This window comes from Gopherus evgoodei, chromosome 7 (assembly GCF_007399415.2).
Source record: "Gopherus evgoodei ecotype Sinaloan lineage chromosome 7, rGopEvg1_v1.p, whole genome shotgun sequence".
In the NCBI taxonomy this organism is placed as follows: domain Eukaryota; kingdom Metazoa; phylum Chordata; order Testudines; family Testudinidae; genus Gopherus; species Gopherus evgoodei.
In genome coordinates, this window is record NC_044328.1 from 21754847 (window position 1) to 21775921 (window position 21075).

General features: G+C 39.6%; 1 protein-coding gene across 4 annotated transcripts in view; it reads right to left on the reverse strand.

Annotated features, from left to right (window-relative positions):
* The window catches only part of EEF1AKMT2 (EEF1A lysine methyltransferase 2), a 60986-nt gene that overhangs the window by 17017 nt on the left and 22894 nt on the right, over positions 1-21075 (reverse strand). For 2 of the 4 annotated variants that reach the window (XM_030571328.1, XM_030571327.1), the window contains exon 6: positions 17291-17423. The exons of 1 other annotated variant lie outside the window; for it this stretch is intronic. In XM_030571328.1, the coding sequence (XP_030427188.1) occupies positions 17305-17423 (119 nt within the window). In that variant the 3' untranslated portion in view covers positions 17291-17304. The remainder of the gene's footprint in view (positions 1-17290; positions 17424-21075) is intronic. One more of the 4 variants, XM_030571329.1, reaches the window with a different exon arrangement.

Genomic DNA, 21075 nt, shown 5'->3' on the forward strand with positions numbered 1-21075 from the left:
AAAATCTTAACTGCCATTGTCATAATTTGTGTTATTGGGCAATCTTTGTTATTGAATAACCTGAACAGGCGAATGTTCTCAGTGACACTTTCCACTGCTGAGTGTTAGCTTACAGCTTTCCATTAGGCTATTGGTTGAAAAGCCTCTGAAAACACAATGATGTAGAAAGAACCACCCCTTTCAAAAACCAGAGTTTTAAGCTACTCATCCACCCAAGGAAAATATCTGAAGAACAACGCTGCCTAGAATGACTCTGTGCTGAGAGAAACTATCTAAATCTAAGGGTGGAAGGAAATGATGTAGCTATTCATTTGAGGCAAGCCAGATAAAGTGTCACGCAGTTGAGCTAATATGCCATAATAAATTTTGATAAAAGATCAAATGCATCAATTACAATAATATATACATCTTTGTTCTGACACCACACAGCTGGCATAGGACAGCTGGCTCTTATGTCTACGGTAGTAGTGGAATGCTGGAAATGTTTTTGGTTTTTTCTTTTCAGGGAATCACAAAATGAAAACTAGCTACAGCTCTTATTAGTACATTTCAATAATTTAAGAGGGACATTTGTGTGTTGATTATCTAGTGTTAACATCTCATTGGCCACACCCAGGTACTGTAGCTGAAGTTAGATTCCTGATGAGATACGTGGGTGAAGCTCACACATATGTTGGTATGTTTGTTTTAGCTTGCTGGCTCAAAATAACCAGCACTGCAAAGTGTTATACAACAGAGGCTTTCACTGCAACTTGAAAAGAATAGGGGCTTGTTTTTTTAATACTAGTTTCTTTAGAATACTGTATATAGATTCTCTGTGCCTATGGCTTTTGAGTACCTCACACTGACTGACTAAGGGCCCTTGCAGTGGACTGAAATAGGCCTTAGACAGAATTATAACAGTGGATGTTATTCCACGCACACATTCCTAAAGAACCCCTCTGATCCAAGGCAACTGAGCCAATGCATTGCCAACTGTAGACCCTCAGAGTTATGAACACCTTGTAACTCTGAAATGTTCATAACTCTAAACAAAACATTATATTTGTTCTTTCAAAAGTTTACAACTAAACATTGACTTAATACAGATTTGAAACTTTACTATGCAGAAGAAAAATGCTGCTTTTAAGCATCTTAATTTAAATGAAACAAGCACAGAAACAGGTTCCTTACCTTGCCAAATCTTTTTTTAAAACTTTCCCTTTATTTTTTTAGAACAGTCCTGTACTGTATTTGCTATTGTCTCTGCTGCTGCCTGACTGCGTATTTCGTGTGTGTGGTTAACCAGTCAGTTCGTAACTCTGGTGTTAATAACTCTGAGGTTCTACTGTAGTCATTACCAGTTAGGTTGCTCTGATTCCCCCTGCAGAGGTGGTAATGTCTGGATAGTTATTCCCTTCTCTGTGGTAATGAGGAGTGTAAGTGACAAAGACACTGGTTGGCTCCACTTAGATTTCATCTCATGCTTGCAAATAGCTGATGCCACTCAGAACTCTCCAGAACCCTGGAAATAGATTTTGGAACCCTGTGCCTTACATAAATCTCTTTAATGAATGAGAAGCCAAACTTCTGTGAGTTGTCTGAGTTAGTGTGAATTTGGCAGACTGAAGGGCAAACTTATGTAGTCCTTCAGCCTTTAAATTTCTTGCTTTCCTCAAGTTAATTAAACACACAACAATCTGTTACCAGAAGATGGTTCCTGTATGTGGAAGCTGCAAAGGAACCAATGTGGATAGTTCCAGTGGAGATGTGGAAATACAGAAAGAGGGGAAGGGAACTCTCCCTTCCTGTTCTTCACAATTCATCAGTGCAAAGGGATGACTATTTGCATCCACTATGCTAAATTAAGGAAGCTTTGGAGGGAAGTGCTCAAGGAATTTCCTATAGCTATTGCCAACTACACTACAATGCTCAGCTCTACATTTGGAACATCAGAGTATCCATCAGAGCTGATGGAACTTTGTGAAGCTTCAACAGGGATGGGATATAAGGGACTGAGTGGATGAAAAGACAGATAGGAAATCTGTGTCGCATATGACCCATCATCTGAGCTATGCAGACAGACTGGATACAGATGCCTTCATAGGTCAAAAGCAAATGAACATGACAACATTACTTACATCTTCAGAAGTTTGTCAGGTCTTCGGGTAATGAGGAAAATCTAAGGGTCACACGTAATTCCACTAATTTCAGTCAGACCACTTGAGAAGTAAGGCGCTACACAGTGAGAGTAAGACTGGCAGAATTTGACTTGTTTTAATGAGACTCACGGAGTAAGACAGTACCCTATATGAATAAAAGCAGCAGAATCTGTCTATTCAGGAGTGATTTAATTTTGTGATGAGTTATAGTAGCTGCTGTTTCAGCCTGTCCATGTTTTCTCACATAAAGTCTTCCTCTTTGAAGAAGTCAAAGCAACATCCTGCCATGACTGTCCTTTGAATCAATGCCAAATAGCGCCTGAAGAAGTTGCTTTCTTGAAAACCATTCTAGTGAGATGTATGTGGGGGTCTAGTATTTATGTTTATAGTTTCACTTACATCTTAACACCATTTATGGGGATGAAATAATACAAAACCCGATATTCTCATAGTATTGCAGTTCCTGGAGGGTAGAAACAGCAGGAGACTAGAACTCATAATTCTGGACCTATAAGTGGCTCCCTGAGGGCCACATTGGGGAACTCTTATTCACACATACTCAAATGAGTAGCTCCACTAAACTGCTCAGATTACTCATCTGAGCAAGTGTGCCCCAACACAAGCAAAGCAATCTAATCTGCCTCTGAAGTGTTAGAAAGAGATACTGAAAAGCAAACACAAATGAACAGATATCTGCTTATATTCAGGCTGAACCAAGCACCTTATTTTCAGCTTTCTTCAAACACTGCCTCTGAGATACTGCTTAATTCCTTTCAGTGTTGAGTCATTTACAATTGCATGCACATCCACGAAAGAGAAAATCTGCATTTTCCCATTAATGCCCCCAACAGCAAGCTGACTTTGTAGTATTTGCAAGTGAATAATTATCTACTTATGGTATTCAAAAATAATTATTCTGAAGTCTATATTAACATCAAGTCAAAAAGAAGTTAAGGTTCAGATTGAAGTTTATAATTAGTCCATGATTTCTCAACCTTCTTTCACACTCCAGCCTTCTCTTGGTGACTTCTAGCCCCTTTCACTTCTGAGAGGTTTTGAGGAAAGAAGACTGTGGTAGCAAGACTGTGGTGGTATGAAGCGAGGCAGCAGCTTCCACAAGTGCTTCTAGCCATCTCCTCAGACAGAACATCTACTTCATTTCTTGCTTCCCTCCTTCCCCACTCCCTTCTGCTCCATGAAAATCAAGAAGTGAAACAGACTCCTCAGTGCTCACACATGGAGCAGAGAAATGAGAAGAACAAAAGAGAGAAGTTCCAGCCCATTTTGAGCCATGATTTTTAACTAAGCCTCCTCCAGCATATCTCTGGTCTCATCACAGTTCTCTTCTGAAGCAACATCCTGAGAAGAACTGACCCGATGCTGAATCCTGACACAGCTTCAAAGCTGACGACGGTCCCTGTGCTATTTGGATAAACAACTGTGCCAGCTGTTTTGTCAGTGCACAACAATGAATGATTCCTCAGTGCAAACACAGAAGCTAGAAAACTCATCCCTGTTACATGGGAAAATCCATATCAACATGTTGCATGGACTTATTACAGTACTGCAACTCCAAGCGTTCAAAAATCATGAGATAGACCGCATTTGTTTTTTAAATGTTGGGTTCTCTCTCTTTGTCTACTGGTTTCTGAGCCTTTAGGGAGCACTTGCTTCACATTTTCAAGCATTCCTTGGCAACCATGACTGGGCTCATAATGCATTTCTTTGCATGAGAAGCTCAGCTTTCATTTAAAATCTCTTGACTCCAGCAGCAGGGGATTTAAGAAACACACTAAACATTGCGAGAGTTGGCAATATTGTAATTACCTAACATTACTTGACTAACAGGCATCAACCCCTTTTTAGAGACAGCAACCTTTGCATGTATTTCCTTCCAAAGAAAGGACAAACCAAAGGTCTATGATCAGATACTGATAACCATTTCTTGGCTTCTTCACTGATTTAAAGACACCCTCTCAGAATTCTGTGTGTGACTGGGCTGTCCAATGCAAAAAGACTCACTTATAAGCTCTACTGGACATTTAAAACTTGGCTTCTTCTGGCCTGGTGAGGTGGTTTGTTCCATCCCTCCCATGAAATCTTGGTGTTGCCCTTCCACCCCCTGGTACAATCCTATTTAGGTTCTGTAGCTACTTTTGCTTTTTGATGGTAATTGATTTATGTTTCATTTTATTTTAGTCCCATAAAACACTTTTACTATTACAATTCTTTATTAAAGGGGCCTCTCTTTGCTTCGAAAAGAATGTGAGAAAGAAAAATGAATGTTTCTGACTCTTTTTCCAGATAATGAAAGTTGACCCAGCGCTAGTACCTCCTGGATGGGCTTTTGTTTTCTGAATATTAGAAGCCCTGTTTCTCTGAATGGGCATACTCTATGTTAGACATGTTTCCTCTTTTTAAGAAATGGGCCAGTGTAAACTAGCACAGCTCCATTGAGAGCCAGCTGGCAGCAGCAGAGGATATGTTTCAATCAATCTTCAGTCATAGAAAAAGTAAATAATATTCTGCCCTCAATAAAATCATACAATTCTCATTAGCAACAGTAGGAATTATGTGTGCATATCAAAGTGTTCCCTAATTAGTTCTCTTGCTAGAGAGATGATCTCATTTTATAAGATGTTTTATATTCAAGGCAGGGAACTTGTCTCCCCCCCCCATATATGTAAAGCAGCATGCACACCTTTGGCATTGTATAAGTAAATAATAACACCTAGTAAAATGATGTATTTATTACAGGAAAAAGCTAATGCAAAATATACACTGTACTGATTTTTTAACAACTGTAAATGCTGAACACTACTGAAAATATTTTACAAAGAATTTTGAGATCCTTAAGGATGAAAACTACTTAAAAATTGTACAGATATTATTCTGAAATGTTAGAACACAAAATATGACTTTTCTATCACATAAGGTGTCAAAAGTTACATCAGGTGTAAAGGATTAATAAAGATTCCATTAAATTAAAAGTTGTTACATGATTGGCTCATCCATGACAAACCCAATAATTTAAAACACTAGAGCTAATTCTATTCTTACATCAAACCATGCTCCATCTCTCCTACTCCAGTTTTAAACAGAGCAGAAATCCATCTACCCACAGTCCTCTTGTTTTCTGAAAACATTTGGACTACTCATATCCAACAGGATGCTCAATTCATACTTGCAACATGTGTAAAGTGATTTCACTCTTCTCTTGAGTTCTTCCTTATTAATTAGCTTTTAGCATGTATCTGCTGCCAATTAATACATGAGAGAGTTTTCTAGCGGTCACATTTTTGTAGGTTAGACTGTCAATATAAGGAGTATGCATGGAAAAACTAACAGCACATAGTATTAAAAGAAAAGAAGAGATTGTTTTTATGCTAACGTCAGTGTCTGCTGTCCATAGATAGAATGGAAAATGGTACCGTTCTTAAGAACTAAGGTGATAGGATTTGTATAAATATCAAAGAATAGATAGTTAATGTTCGTTGCTTTTAGAAGTTTGTCTGTGGGCCTAACTTACTCAGTCACAACTTGGACAAACAGTTGGGAAGAACTGAGTAAGGACATCAGGCTTTTTCCTTGATGCACACAAGTAGACATTATGAAGTTAGTGCGGAGAATGGCTGAGTTTAATAGGCACATGATGGTGACAGAACTTACAGGTTTCAGAGGGGTAGCCATGTTAGTCTGTATTAGCAAAAACAATGAGGAGTCCTTGTGGCACCTTAGAGACTAACAAATTTATTTGGACATAAGCTTTTGTGGGCTAGAACCCACTTCATCAGATGCATGGAGTGGAAAATAGGGTTTCTTCAATAACTGAGAACTATTCTGTCAACGTGACAGACTCACTTCCGTTTGCAGTGCTTTGTACCATAACTGAGATATCCTTAAAAAGGAATACAGCTCAACTTAATACTCCCTAATTAGATTGAATTTACATGCTGAGAAGTAGTGTGTTCCAGTGAAGTCAATTGGACTACTTGTGTAAGTGCTACTAATCATGAGTAAAGGTTGAAAAATCAGACCTTCTGTCTGTAATTTGGACTTTCATTTCAGTTCTAACATCATTATTTTAAAATCTGTAACCTTATTGTGACTGTGAATTACAGCATTGTCACAGGACACAAGAGGCATGCAAACAGCTAAAACAATAGTTTGCATATAACAAGGGTGCTAGCAATCCAATCAATCACATAAAAGAGTTTGAATTTTAAAAATGAAGTTAAAAATACTTAATTTGTCAAAACATATAAGAGTATGTATTATATTCATGGAATTGTTTGGGAAGTCGTAGGATAAATTTGTTTCCAAAGAATTCAGAGTTATTAAATTGCTCACTTCAATACATATATATAGACAAAGAGCAGATCTCCTACATGCAATTCATGTACATTCATTTACTTTCACAGGTTTATAGCCAGAGTAGTTAATTTTTATAGAGATCTAGGACCTGCTCCATCACCCCCTGAAATCAATGACAAAACTCCCTTTCACATCAGTGGAAACAGGATTGCAGCTACAGTCTGAATTATTTAGCCAATGTTTAGCTTTCCAGATAGCAAGTATGAAAAATGTTTGCAATTTTACCCAGTCTCTGCCCCCTCCTGACCTGTATCCAATAATAACGATTCATCCAAAACCTCTATGGGAAAAGTAATTTTGACCAACAGCACACACAATGAGCAACAGAAACTGTGGGTGAGTAAGTTTCCAAATGAATATATCAGTAAGTTTAAATCTTCTTTAAACATGATCCTTTCATTGTGCAAAACACTCTCTACTGCATTACATTTCAATTATAACACAACTGATATTTTAATAAATGGATTATCTTTTCTAGGTTAATGGAGATGCTACAAAAGACTAATGTAGATTTTTCTTTTAATGCTTTCTGTGTCTTCCTAATTGTAATGGATTTTCAGTTCTTGCACTTGATGGTATGTTTTGACATCTATTTAATAGTATTAAAACTTGCCCCTTCAAAAATGGTATATGATATTGTTTTTTAATGGCTGCGGCAAAAAAAAAAACATAATGGGTTTTAGTAACATACACTTAAAGTGATTTCATGACATGTATGACTATTTTCAAGCACAGAAGGCTTGATAATAGGCTTCAGTGCTACTAAGGTTATCACACAACTACAAAACCTAAACCATTCAAAAGTACTATACTTTTGCATATAACTGTGACACAAGAAATGACTAGAGCACTCAGCCTTGCTCAACTGTTAGGTACCATCCCAAAGCAATATATAATAAAGAACATATTTTGTACCTAAAGCTTTACATCCATAGCACTTTGCAAAGATTGATAAGTATTATTATTCCTATTTCATAGATGAGGCAACTAAGACACAGAGGGGAAAAATGACTTGCCCATGGTCACACAGTTAGTCAATGATAAAGCTGAGACTAGAAGCCAGGTCTCTTGAACCCGAGTTCCATGCTCTAACCATTAGACAACCATGCCTCCCTATTAAAAGCCATCCTATAAAACACTACTGCTGTCTACAGGAAGAAATCTCTCTGCTCCTACCAAACCATAGTAGAGAACCCCTGATTATACCAGACATATTGTCACTCAAGAAACCTTTACAGAAGCAATCAGAAACAACGGTTGGCATATGAATGAAGTATCCAATAAGTGCTATGTGAAATAAATGAGATAGATACCTCAAACTTTTACCAAATTTAAAACTAGTTTTCATAAGAACGTCACCATGAGAAGCATCAATGCGGAAGAACAGCTGGCGGCAACACAATTTGACATTTCAAAATAGCTAGCACCAGTGCTGATTTAAAAACTAAAAAATTGAACTCTGAAAAATGAGTTGGAGTAGTTTCATCATTTCTTCTCCACAACTTGAAACCTAAAATTAGAAATCCTAAATATAGTGTAGAAGGTTGCACTGGTGATGACCAAAGAGACTCTGTGAGTGTTTCCCATAATATGTATGTTAGGGACAGTCTAAGATAGAACCATAGGCTTTGAGCCACATGCAGAACAAAGGCAAAATATGACCACATAACTAGGCTACTGGAGATGTGCATTACAGACACAAAACAAAACATTTCTTAAAGCGACTTTCTGATCTTTTGGGTGAACCAGAGCTGGAACTAAGAAGAAGTCCCAGTACCTTTCATGATGGAGGTGCCCTAGTTATGGCAACTGAATTCCAACACAGAAATACTGAAAACACATCAAATGGCCACTTCAAAGTAACAGTGTTGCGATTGGTTGGCCTTTTGGAGTTGCTTTATACCACTCCACTGGCACAAGGGAATCCTCAGGTGGTTTAGAGTTGGCATAACATCTCCTATACCACACGCGCACGCGCACACACACACACACACACACACACACACACACATACATTCTGGCTATTGACTAAAGAGGCATGGCTGGGTCTCCGGTTCACCTGGCTGTTCCTCAGCTGTGGGAGTAGCTCTTTGGGGCTACTAACAGCCAGCATAAATGAGAGCAGTCTGCTTTTCATTTATACTGGAGAGTGGACAGATGCCTGGAAGGCCACAGGATCAGGAAGAAAACTGAGGCAAAACACACATTAAATGCCTACTCTCTTGATAGCCTCCATTATTAGCTCGCCTACCCCACTAAGTAGAGGACCTACACTTTCCTTCATCTTTCTCTTGCTCCTTATGTATTTATAAAACCTCTTCTTATTGCATTTTATGTCTCTTGGCAGGTGTAACTCATTTTGTGCTTTAGCCTTTCTACATTTTGTCCCTACATGCTTGTACTATTCTCTGTACTTTTCCTTAGCATTCTGGTGCCTTGATGCAAATTTAGCGCAAGGGAACGGTACCTGTGGAGACTGAAGACCTTCTATCTTACATCACAAGCAATCACAAGGTTTGCTTCCCCACAGGACTCCAATAATGTGCTTTAAGTCTGACCTGGAAGGATATTATATTTAGGGGTAAAAGGATAGCTCCACCTGCACACCCAGACAATTCTCAGCCCCTTTACTGAGACTGTCAACAAACTCGCGGATTTATACTAGTTGTGCTTGTTTTTGTGACTGCAATCACCAAACCTCATTTCTCATCATAAAGATTCTGGTCATTTCCAATTAAACTGGTTTTGAAGTGGCAACCAAGAGAATTGGCAAATTTTTAAACTGCTATATCAACATCTGCCAAATTTCATTTCTAACAAAGCCTCATATTTGTAAAGATGTGGCACAAACATAAAACTCTCTTTGTTCACGTCATTCCAGTATCTAGAGCACAGTATAATTTAAAAAGTGCTAAACCTCTGGCTGCCAAAAACAAACTTCATGGCCAACTTCAATGAAAATAGGGAATTACGTAACCCAAGGGATGACTCAAATGGGCTGCACTACAGCAACACCAATGCTGCTGCTATATTTAATTTTCTGAAAGCAAAAACCGTGACCAAGGTTTCCTTGGGCCCTTCTTGGTACAATGCACAAAATGAGCACAGCAGATTTTGCATTCATTATTCTAATTTTTAACCTTCAATTTAAATACAATTATTACTACAGAATTACACTGGGATGAATTTGTCCCTCTACTATTAAGAATGACTGGCATTTGTTGTGGTTTCTACACTTCTGCATTTATTAATGCCAAACAATTTCTCCCCCAGAGTGCCCTTGTGATAGCAGGCTTTTTCTGCTGCAAATCTTATTAGACAAAGGCCTGGTCTACACTAGGGGCGGGAATCAATCTAAGTTACGCAACTTTAGCGACGTGAATAACGTAGCTGAAGTCGATGTACTTAGATTGACTCACCGTGGTGTCTTCACTACGGTAAGTCGACTGCTGACACTCCCCCATCAACTCTGCCTGCGCCACTTGTCAAGCTGGAGTACAGGAGTCAACGGGAGAGCTCTCAGAGATCCATTTATCACGTCTAGACTAGACACAACAAATCAATCCCCACTGGATCGATCGCTGCCCGTCAATCCGGCCAGTGGTGAAGACATACCCAAAGTTTAGAACCCATGAAACAACCTATTCAAAACCAACAGAAGTTCTGGGTGTGAATTCTGGGTGGGTCAGGTTCTTAATGTTCAAAACAAATTTAAGATGCTGATGACTTGGTGATGCATGCATGAAAACTCTGTATTACTGAATCCAGAGTTCACACCAACAGGGCTGAACTTCAAAATTTAACTCTTGCTTAGAAATTTTTTCTTTCTAAGGGTGGACAACCCATAAAAGTATGAAAAAAATCAAAACAGCCTTATGATCGGTTAGCTGGTTCACTGTACCGAAGCCATGTTCTGCATTACTGGCCTAAGCAAATAGCTAGGTCAGAGTTGGCTAGTCTGTGAATTTGTAGCATAATGTTGTTATAAAACAATAAATTCCCTCATCATGTGTATATCATGCACATTACTGATATGCAAAATAAGAGAACAAAACAGAAGCTCTCAGGCATGATTCTGTTCTTCCTTACTCCAGTAAAAATCAGGAGTAACTCAATGAAAGGCAGTAAAACTTTTGCAAAACTAGTGTGAGAGGGGAATCAGCTCCAGTGACTTCAATGGAGATATTCCTGCTTCACACCAGTGTGAGACTGGTCAAAATCAGGTCCATGCTCCACACGACATATAATGAATTCTATCATTACAGAGGTGTCCAGAGTGTATGGTGAGAGGGCCATAAAAGCAGGTAGGTAGATAGATGAATTAGATTTCTCTCTGAAATGACATATCTGTCTCTCCCAGGCATTTCTAATGCACAGATTATTGTCGCATCTAGTCTAACAAACATGTTAGTAGGTCTGCATTCTGAATTGCACTAATTTTATAGGCCTGGAATTTGCACATTGATAAAATTCCATTCATAATATTCATGGAGATAGTGTGCAAATCTGAATTTTCCTACATGCTAATGTAGAGCTCTGCTATCTATTTGCAGCCATTCAGGTTCAGGTCTTGTTAGTGGTTTATATACTCACAATCTCACAAGGGTAGTATGGTGAAAAATTCCCTTCTCTTATGCTGATTAGTTTATATTTAGTTCTCCTGGGATCAGACATACAAGAGAGGCTGTTAGTATAATATTTCTTAAATAGCTTGCATGGACCTCTGCAATGTAAAACACAGGTTCCTGATGCAGATTGCCAAGCTTGCCCAGCCATTGCCCCCAGCAGAAAGAGAAGAGAGGGAAGCCTTAAAAAAATGAAACCATGGTGATATGATACGAAATTCTACAAAGTGGAACCTTTGAAATGCAAAGTCCTCCAGGGCCCTTCAAATATTTTTATTTCCCCTAATTGTTTCTACCACACACTCTTCACCCTCCCTTCCCTGTCAGGGAAAGAGGGGTAAAAAGCAACAACACAGGTCTCTATTCCTTAAAAAGATGCCCTTAACTCTTCAGTTTCCACTGTACAAACATCTCCTAGTTCTTTCATGCTTCCATGGCTGTCCTGCTTCTCCATGGCACCAGAAGAAACAAGATCTTGTCCTCAGTGTTTTTTCACCCTAAGATACAGAGTTGCTTTGGATACAGGTATTTTACAAGAATGATCATTTCCTTCCTCTCATAACATGCCAAGAGGATCCCAAACACCTAAGCTGGCTCTGTTGGCTAAACCCTTTAAATACCAGTGAACAACTTTGGCAGTTGTCACTGCTTCACCTATTTGGTCCAAATTCTGCCCTGATGTCAACTGATGTCAATCACGAAGCACTCAAATTAAGTTAATTTCACATCAGTGTGAAAGGGTGCGAATCACACCATTCAAATTGGTTTAGTTAGTTTGTTTCGTTTTTCTTTCTTTAACTGGGACTTTGTAGGAAAAACACAGAAAATATATTTCCTTTGTCCACTCTCAGAAATAGCTAAGGAGTTTCCTCTACAGAGTGAGGGAAACCCTGTAGAACTTTGGGACGAAGGAAAGGATAGAAGAAACAGCCTCAAAATATGTAGCAGCCTGTCACAAAACCAGAACTTTTGAACAGTAATATAAAATGGACACATTGTATAAAACACAGTTACACCTCTATTCATGCACTGGAAAAGCTTCTTTAAACCTGTTCTCACAAATCTATTATAGATTGATTCTGGCAAAAGTTGTATGCCTTACCGTGCCATTTAAGTTGTTGAAACTGAATCACAACCCGTTATATTGAAAAAATACACTAAAATTATATAAATAATTACATATATAATTTTAATAGATTGTATAATATAGATCACGAGTTGGCAACCTTTCAGAAGTGGTGTGCCGAGTCTTCATTTATTCACTCTAATTTAAGGTTTCACGTGCGGGTAATACATTTTAATGTTTTTTAGGTCTCTCTATAAGCCTATAATATATAACTAAACTATTGTTGTATGTAAAGTAAATAAAGTTTTCAAAATGTTTAAGAAGCTTCATATAAAATTAAATTAAAATGCAGAGCCCCCTGGACCGGTGGCCAGGACCCGGGCAGTGTGAGTGCCACTTAAAATCAGCTTGTGTGCCGCCTTCGGCACGTGTGCCATACATTGCCTACCTGATATAGATGTATATATCAGAACCCTAGCCTAAATCAATTCTGGATCTGATTTGTACACTGCCTGCTCAGCCTATATATACTCATTCTGAGCTATAAAGGGCAGTGGATCAGATATTGATTCATTTATACTAGGGATCAGGTTCAGAGATCGGTCAGGACTATGATTCAGGTCTAGGTTCAGATTAGATAGTGTTGTATAACTGAGATTTTCTCACAAGATATCTGCCTTATAAGATAGAAGTCTCGTGTAAGTTGTCCTCTGAAACCGGGCCTGTAACCAAACCAGACCCAGAAAATATAACCCTCCTCTTTTAGATCTGACCTGGAAACAAAAAAATTTGAATCTGGAGATTCAAAAACAAAAATTGCCTTCCCACTTTTGAAATGTAAAAGAGTGCAAGCAATTCCTGCTGTAGATCATCTTGTTCTGTGAATGTATGTAGCACAGTGTGTCTTCAGTAGCCATTCTAAAGCCAGTTTAATTTGAGGAGGGAAATTCTACCTCTGACGGTGAAAGAAAGAAACATTTGTATGGCAGATGGTTTTTTTAAAATGGCAGCTGTTTGAAGCACATAGTAAATGGCACTTATCATGCACCTTTGACTGCCCCCACCTGCTTTCTGTCTATTAATGTAGGTACATCAGGGCTACTTCTAACATTCCAAATCTCTGAGCCGCTTCAAACAGCCTTAGCAGTGCTGCTTAAAGTGGTCTGAAAACAAGGGAGTGTGGGGGGAGCAGCATCTTTGGTAAGACGGTACTTAAAGTGTGCCCTTCATCCATCTGGTTCAATTTGAGGGGCCAGGTCTGCAACCCCTTGCAAACTTTCTCTCTCTCACCTACATACACACTTCACACACTGTGCCTTTATTTTAATTTTTTTATGACAAAGAAATGTTCCTTCTTTCTCTCCAAATGTGGAATATTCCTCCCAAAAATTACAGTGGGCACAGGCCCCACATAGGTAAATATTAGAGCTGATCAAAGCATTCAGATTTTGAAAATTTTGATAACATTTTTCAAAAAGAATTTGGTTTTTTGAGCAACCCAAAAATTTTCTACAGAAATTCTGTCATAAATTTTCTGTTTTTTCAACCACACTTAGTAAATATTTAGTCCTAGATCAGTCGCAGGTTGAAGGCACTCATTATCTTACAGGACTGGGTACTTTGTTAGCTGAGAACTATTACAGTGACCCATTCTGTACTCTAATATTCTGTGTATTGTTCAGAAATCATAGCTGTGCTGCCAGGAGAGGGACAGAGCTGAGCAGACCAGGCCATGCAGATGCCATATGCATCACTGCTGTTTAGAAAATGGCTCCTTCATGAGAGGGATGAAGAATCTGGCTAAAAGGTGATGGAACTAAATAGGATAGAAGAAGAAAATGTAAAGCCACTCAAAGTCTTCAGTATTTTTATAGAGATGGTTATTTCAAGATGTTACCTTTGCCATTTGCAAGTAGCTTTTAATTTGTCAAAATATACTCTTACTGTTGTTTGAGCATTTAAAAAGAAAACATCCACATCTGGTTTGAATCTCCAGCTGAAGCTGAGTTTATCAGCATGTTATATAACAAATTATGCCTACCTTTTTTTTAATGTCACATTAGAGGGATTTTTAAGCAGATGGGTACATTTCCAAACTACAAATCCAGCTGAAGGCTGCTAAAGATATATATGCTGGCTGCATGGAAAATGAATCCTTTGAACTACTCATTGTGCATGACCTTGCACTTTGTTACAAACGCCATATATATTATTTGATGTCAAGGAAATTAAATCTTTTAAGACTCCTGAGGAGAAAAGTCTTAAACAATACAAAGAAAATGATAACCTCTCTGTAGGTATTTTGAACAATCCCATACAATTAAGTGGAGAAACGTATCCTTGCTATAGTTCGCTGTAGGATGGCTAAACTACTTCATAGATTTGTTGAGTAATTTCTACAGAACCCAATTAAATGTACGTAAAACCCACATGTATTCAACTCCTTTGGACTTCTCTATAAAGGTAGTCAAATTGCTTTTCATTACCCTCTGTTGGACTGATTCACCTAATAATACTTAAATAAGCCCCTCACCCCTGGTATCAGGAAGTAAAATTCTACAATATGGCTACCAACAGGAAGAAACAATGTGAAGAAATGAGGGACTCATTGAAGGCAAAAGTTGTAAATGGCTAAAGGTGACGCTGGCAAGTGTGTCAATGCAGTAAATTCAGTCAAACGTCCGTCCTGCTGTGCATTTAAGTCCTGGTACAGCTAGGTGGATCAAAGTTTTGTAGCTGGTGGTTTGAAATTTCTGGTTTCAGCTGTGCTAACCATTACTCCCAGTCTGGAAGGACAGTGGAATAAATCGATACATTCAGAAAAAAAAATTACACAGGCAGAGCATACTAATTCTAACACAAGAGAAACGGTTGTTCACTACAGCCCAAACTCTCGAAAGGTAACTCCATCCCCAACCCTCATTGGCTATGCTATATAAATTTGTCTTGAATTTGTCTGTTTTTCCTGCAACAAATGTACATTAAAGCACCTAATGGATGCCATTCTCTCAGCACATGCCAGCTTCACCATTATAGTTTGCTTGGTTTTATAGCATGATACAGCTTCTCTATAGCCAACTCACCACTAAAGTCTCCTGAACTCAGGGCAGTCTGTATGCACTGTTCTGCTGGGCGTACAAATGAAAGCACAATCTTACATCATTTCAGCAAAGATACAATATACCCATGAACAAAAAAATGGGTAGTAATACAAATATGGAGAGACACACACAGTTTGTTTCCATTCCCAACTTATTTTATGGTGGAAAAGGTGCACAGAGTATTAACACGTTAAATAACCCAGTCTCAAATCTTAGCTGCACCAGGTTTGTCACCGAGTGTATTAAAATTAAGATGAAATCAGAGCCTATGACAAAATTGACAACAAATATAATAATTTCACAAGACTAGCTGTTACTTTTGTCAGCATTACTAATGTGTTCTCACATACATGATTTTCTCGGCTAACAAGATCATATACCATATGGGCCAGTTAATGCTACTGCCATCTATTTGCCTGCTGTAAGTAGGCACAGCAAGAAATCAGTCTGCTATTACCAATGAGTACAGCTATTAGTACATATGCAAGGAAGTCACATGGAAGTATGCTATCATGTTTTAATGAGAAAAAGCTATTTGAATATCTCTGTCAGCATATAGAAAACATTTGTATTGGCCTTAAGACAACCCCAAAAAAGATAAGGGAGCAATAAATCCTAACATCATATTTGACAACAGCCAACCATAGCGCTAACTTGCTTTGAATATAGGAAAGTTTACACTGGCTTGTACAAAAGCACTGACAGGCATGCACCTAAAGTTAAAATGTACAGATTACTAGTGGGTACCCTATACTCAAAGAACATAATGTATATATAGTGCTCAAGAGTATAGCCTGTAGGAGGCCGAATACCATTTATCATAGGGAGCTAAGAGCTGTTCTTTGTTCATCAAAGTACAGTATGTCTAAAACACACACTGAGGCATAAAGAACTGAGGAGCTGTATTTCAGCACAGCAATATCACGCCTGAGTTACAAGTTAAAGTAGCTGCAGAAAATATTGCTGCTACAGTATACAGTGGGCCCTACATACATATCTAGAGCACTGTGGACAAATGTTGTTATGGAGTAGACTATAAAGCACTCAGACAACAGAACGCATGTCAGCTTCGCAAGCCTGTTTATGGTCAGATTTACTTCTTTCTTTTAACCCTCCGAGAAAAGCCATCAAGCTTGGGGAATAAACTCCCTGGGACAGACAAATCAATGGCGTATTACAAAAATGTGACTTTACAAGAACCTTTCAAGGACGGATCCTATCGCCATGTGCAAATGCAAAGCATGCAATTTTTAACCAGCACAAACAGAAGAGCAACAAATCCAACCACAGAGGGGTCCTAACACACACTTCCAGTTGCAATTCCCACTGGCGAGCAGCAGCCACAGCTTGGTTCCGAGCTGTCCAACAGTAATAAACCAAGACAAAACTGCGCGGCTCGGCGTCCAGATCTCTGGGCTAACTGCAAACTTCAATCAACAAAAGCGCCGTCTTGTAATAATGCTGAAACTTTTCGGAAAGCTGCCGCCCCCCTCCCTACAGCATCCCCCTCCTCTTCGCTCTGCCCTAACAACAGTTCTGTAATGACAGCCGAGAAAGATGAAGTTATAAACCGGATTAACCGAATACCGCAGGATCAATCACCCCTGGCTGGCTCGCTCGCTCGCTCTGCCTTTTTTTCTGGATGCAAAGACCAGACTTTCAGTGGGACCCTGCTCCCTTGCTTGCTTCGTTTGGCTTCACCCGGGCACTTCCCTGTCCCATCCCTTCAGTTGCAGGCGAGACAGTCAAGCACAAAGAGAAACAAAAAATAAATAGCTTCCACCTCAAGCCATCAGGCCAGTCTCTCTTTCGCTCTCTCTCCAAGAAGAGAATAAAAGTGTCCCAGCTCTACTATTTTACACATTGCAACAATATCTGCTCAGGGCCAGACCACTAGTAGGGGAATGGGGAAAAGGGGAGAGGAGACAAGGCGAATGTCCAGCATGTAATTAAGAAAGCGACCCATCTGGCGGGCTCTCTTACTCTGTCTCTTTGTATTAAGTCCCCATGCTCCAGCACCCGGCTCTTGGGCTCCTTGGTACGGTTTGCAGCATCCGTCTCCAGAAGAAGCCCGCAAGACTCCCCTGCTGGATCTGGAGTGCTTCGTACCGATCTGCTAACAGAGAGGAAATAGGCTTGTCACTTCCTGAACTGTTTTCAACTAGTCCCTTTAAAACGCACCAAAGGGCAGGGCTGCGCTGCTGCCCTCGAACCCTCATCAAGGTTACATTTTATTGCAATTACAGCCTGTTCATCAGTTGGCGTCTACAGCATTATGACTTCAGCGTGTGCAGCGCAGACACTGTAGCTTTGGTGGCAGGGCTGGGAGCTGCTTTTCTCAGTGTCAGATGGGGGGGTGGAGGGTGGCTTGTCAGTGTCTTCAGCCTGGCTTTAGCTAGAGGGCGTTCTGCTCTGGGCAGTCTGCAACGTGCAGCCTCAGCTCCAGGGAGTGCGGCCGGGCAATGTGCTGCACTGGGGCATCCACCCACAACGCCAGGCAGCATGTTTCGGAGTGCAAAACTGGGCCATCGGCTTGCCTCGGCTTTCTTCGAGAGGGTGGTGGTTCATTGCATCACACCACATGCGCTGCTCGGTTCTGATTTCCCAGGGCAGCCGCAGTCACTGGCGCCCATCAGTCAAAGTTCCTTTCAGGTTCCTTCAAGGAGGGAGGGGGGAGTCGTGGCTTTTCTGATTCGTGGTATTTGAGCATCCCTCCCCCCATCAGTTTAAAGTTCTGGGGAGCGGGGGTGTTTTCGTTAACCTGAAGCAGCACTCATAATACGTTAGTGATGCTTTGCTGTTTGCTATTGTCCAGCAGAACATTCTAAGTACCCATATATAAGCTGTCTTTAGGTCAGGCATCCAGGCTTTATTTATAGTAAACAATTCCTAATTAGAATTATCTATGGATGAGTGAATATATGTTTTCAGGCACATTTTCGAAATTGGCATTACTTGCTCTTCCGATCTATGTTGTGTTTGCTTTATCCAAGATAATGAAATCAACTTTACATGTTACAGAGGGGTTTTTAAAGTAAAAAGATTATATTATGAAGCACAACCCAGTTTTATTTACTCTCGTTTATAATTTAAAACTCTCTGAACCATTACACTTTGATCATTCGTGTATTCATTATATTTACTATTACATACAGGCCAGACTTTTTAGTTTGTGGCTTTTCTGACTGTTCATTGAGGTCTAACCAGTTAACCAATGAAGCTTGTATCACAAGGTAAAATAAAAAAAATTAAAGGCTTTATCTGTACAATTAGGTCTTGGACTTGTGTGTGCTCGTACAATTCTAATACACCATCAACAACGCATATTGGAATCTTTTTATTATTCTAGATACATCATTCTCAGAATACTAACAGTTAACACTGATCTTCTACTAAAGATGGGTCCCACTGATGATGCCAACACTTAGGAATAGCAAGTAACAGTAGGGAAATACCTGGGTCCACTCACTACTCCCAACAGATATTGCTGCAGGGTAATGAGATTAAGAAATTTGAGGCAACTTGATACACACTGCTCCAGACTTTTGTTCTTTCAGTCTGGAGGACAGATGTAGTCTTTGTCCCAGGAAATAGCTTTATTATATTTTTAAAAATGAGTTAAAAGAAAATCAAAAGGCAACCAGATCATGCAGAAGTAAAATAAATGATCAAGAATTGCTGCAGAACTTACTGATACTGGTGTTCTTTAAACATTCATTATCACCTGCAATTAAATGATTCATCTCAATCTTTGATTATTTTGAAGACTTCTGTTAACTTCCTAAATTTCCATTAGGAGGCTTAGAGTGACTCCTGCTGGCATATTCTGATCCCCTTGCAAACATTTGGCTCATCAGACCCATCCTAAATACGGTGCAGTGGGATACTATTTTTCTCCTTTGCACTAGAAAATTATTCAGGCCTTTGCTATTCCCTCTCTCCACTTCTTTTACTAAACAAAATATGAATGAATTATATACTCCTGAAAGTGAGGCCACTGAGGGAGAGTCCTGGCACGATCACAGGAATATGGATCAGACTAAAACAACGAGGAGCCTGGTAGCACCTTAAAGACTAACAGATTTATTTGGACATAAGCTTTTATGGGTAAAAAAACCCACTTCTTCAGATGCATGGAGTGAACATTACAGATGCAGGCATTATTATACTGACACATGAAGAGAAGAGAGTTACCTTACTAGTGGAAAACCAGTGCTGACAAAGCCAATTCAACCAGGGTGGATGTGGTCCACTCCCAATAATTGATGAGGAGGTGTCAATACCAGACTGTCACTCCTGCGAGCTTTCCCATACCCCTTTTGCCAACATACCTCAGTCCTAACCCCTGCTAATCTAGCTTTGAACCTTCCTTGAGCAGAGACACTGACAATGCTGAATTATGTCATGGTTTTATGACATGCACAAATGGGGACTAAGATCAGAGCACACCGCTCCTTTTAAAGGTTCAGAGCAATGGTCTACTGTGCAAGGAGGGCAGAGATTAGGCTGTGGAGAGGCTGTGCAAGGGATATGCATACCCTGTATAGTCCACTTGCAGAGTTGTGTGCAGGGACAGGTGGACCTGTGGCAGGAGCAGATGATCTGCTACCACAGGAGTCTTCCAGTCAACAAGCCCACTAAGAGGTTGAGTTAAAGGGACTGGAGTAATCTCTGTGAGAAAGCACAGAATTCTCACCAAGTAAGGGTGGCAGAATCTTGCCCATAGCAAATAAACCACCAGGATTTCACCTCTGGACCATCTCAGAAATATGCCACATGACATTAACACACTGGAATTAGGATTCCAAAATGAGAAGAAAATCTGAATGAACATTCAGAATCCCCAGGGATTAGGGGTTAAGAACACTGGTTTTCCCCTTCCTTTCCCCTCTCATTCAGTGTTTCCTTCCAGGAAGTGGTTGTTGCTCAAATCCAAAGGTAGAAACACATCAGATGAAGGCAGGAGTAGAGGTTTAGAGAGGCTCAAGGATATGTCTGCTCAGATTGCTGCTAAAATCCATCCCCAAAATACACATGTTTTAACAGTAATATTTTCTGCTGGTAAAAAGTGGATTGCATCTAGCATATAGTTGGACTTCTTCCTGGGACAGAATGCAATTAAATAATTAAGATGCATATTATGCATAAGTAACTAGGCAACATTTAACAATTAAAAGAGGATGTAGGAACCATTACAAAATATACATAAATATACTCATAAATCATGGACATGTAGATGCAAATACCACAGATGTCAGCAAGGAGTGAACCCTGAGACCTTTGGCATCTAAAGCATAGGCCTATGCCTTTTGAACTAGAGGAGAAGGTAGCTATTATCATTGCTAGGTCCAATGCCAAGAGGGATACATGATCACACACACTCAGGGTATGTCTACACTCGGAGAAAAGGTGTGATAGTTCACATGTTCTTAGCATGAGCTTAAATGTTCTGCTGAATTGGGGCTCAATCTAGTGTACTAAACAAACACCAAGAAAGAATATTAATTTAATATAACAGAAGGGGGTAACTAACTACAAGCAATAGGGTGATATTAAAAAAGGGAAACTTGGGCTGGATATCTGGGAAATTTCCCTGACAGGTAAACTCTTACAGGAAGTTGCGAAAGCTCCATTGCTTGGAACATTTTAAATTAGACAAGACAAAACATTATTAATGTGCTTTACTAACAGGAAGAAGGGCTGAATGATCTGGCAGATCTTTTGCCATCCAGTTCCTCAGCCTGAGTTAAACTGGAGGCTTTTCTGAT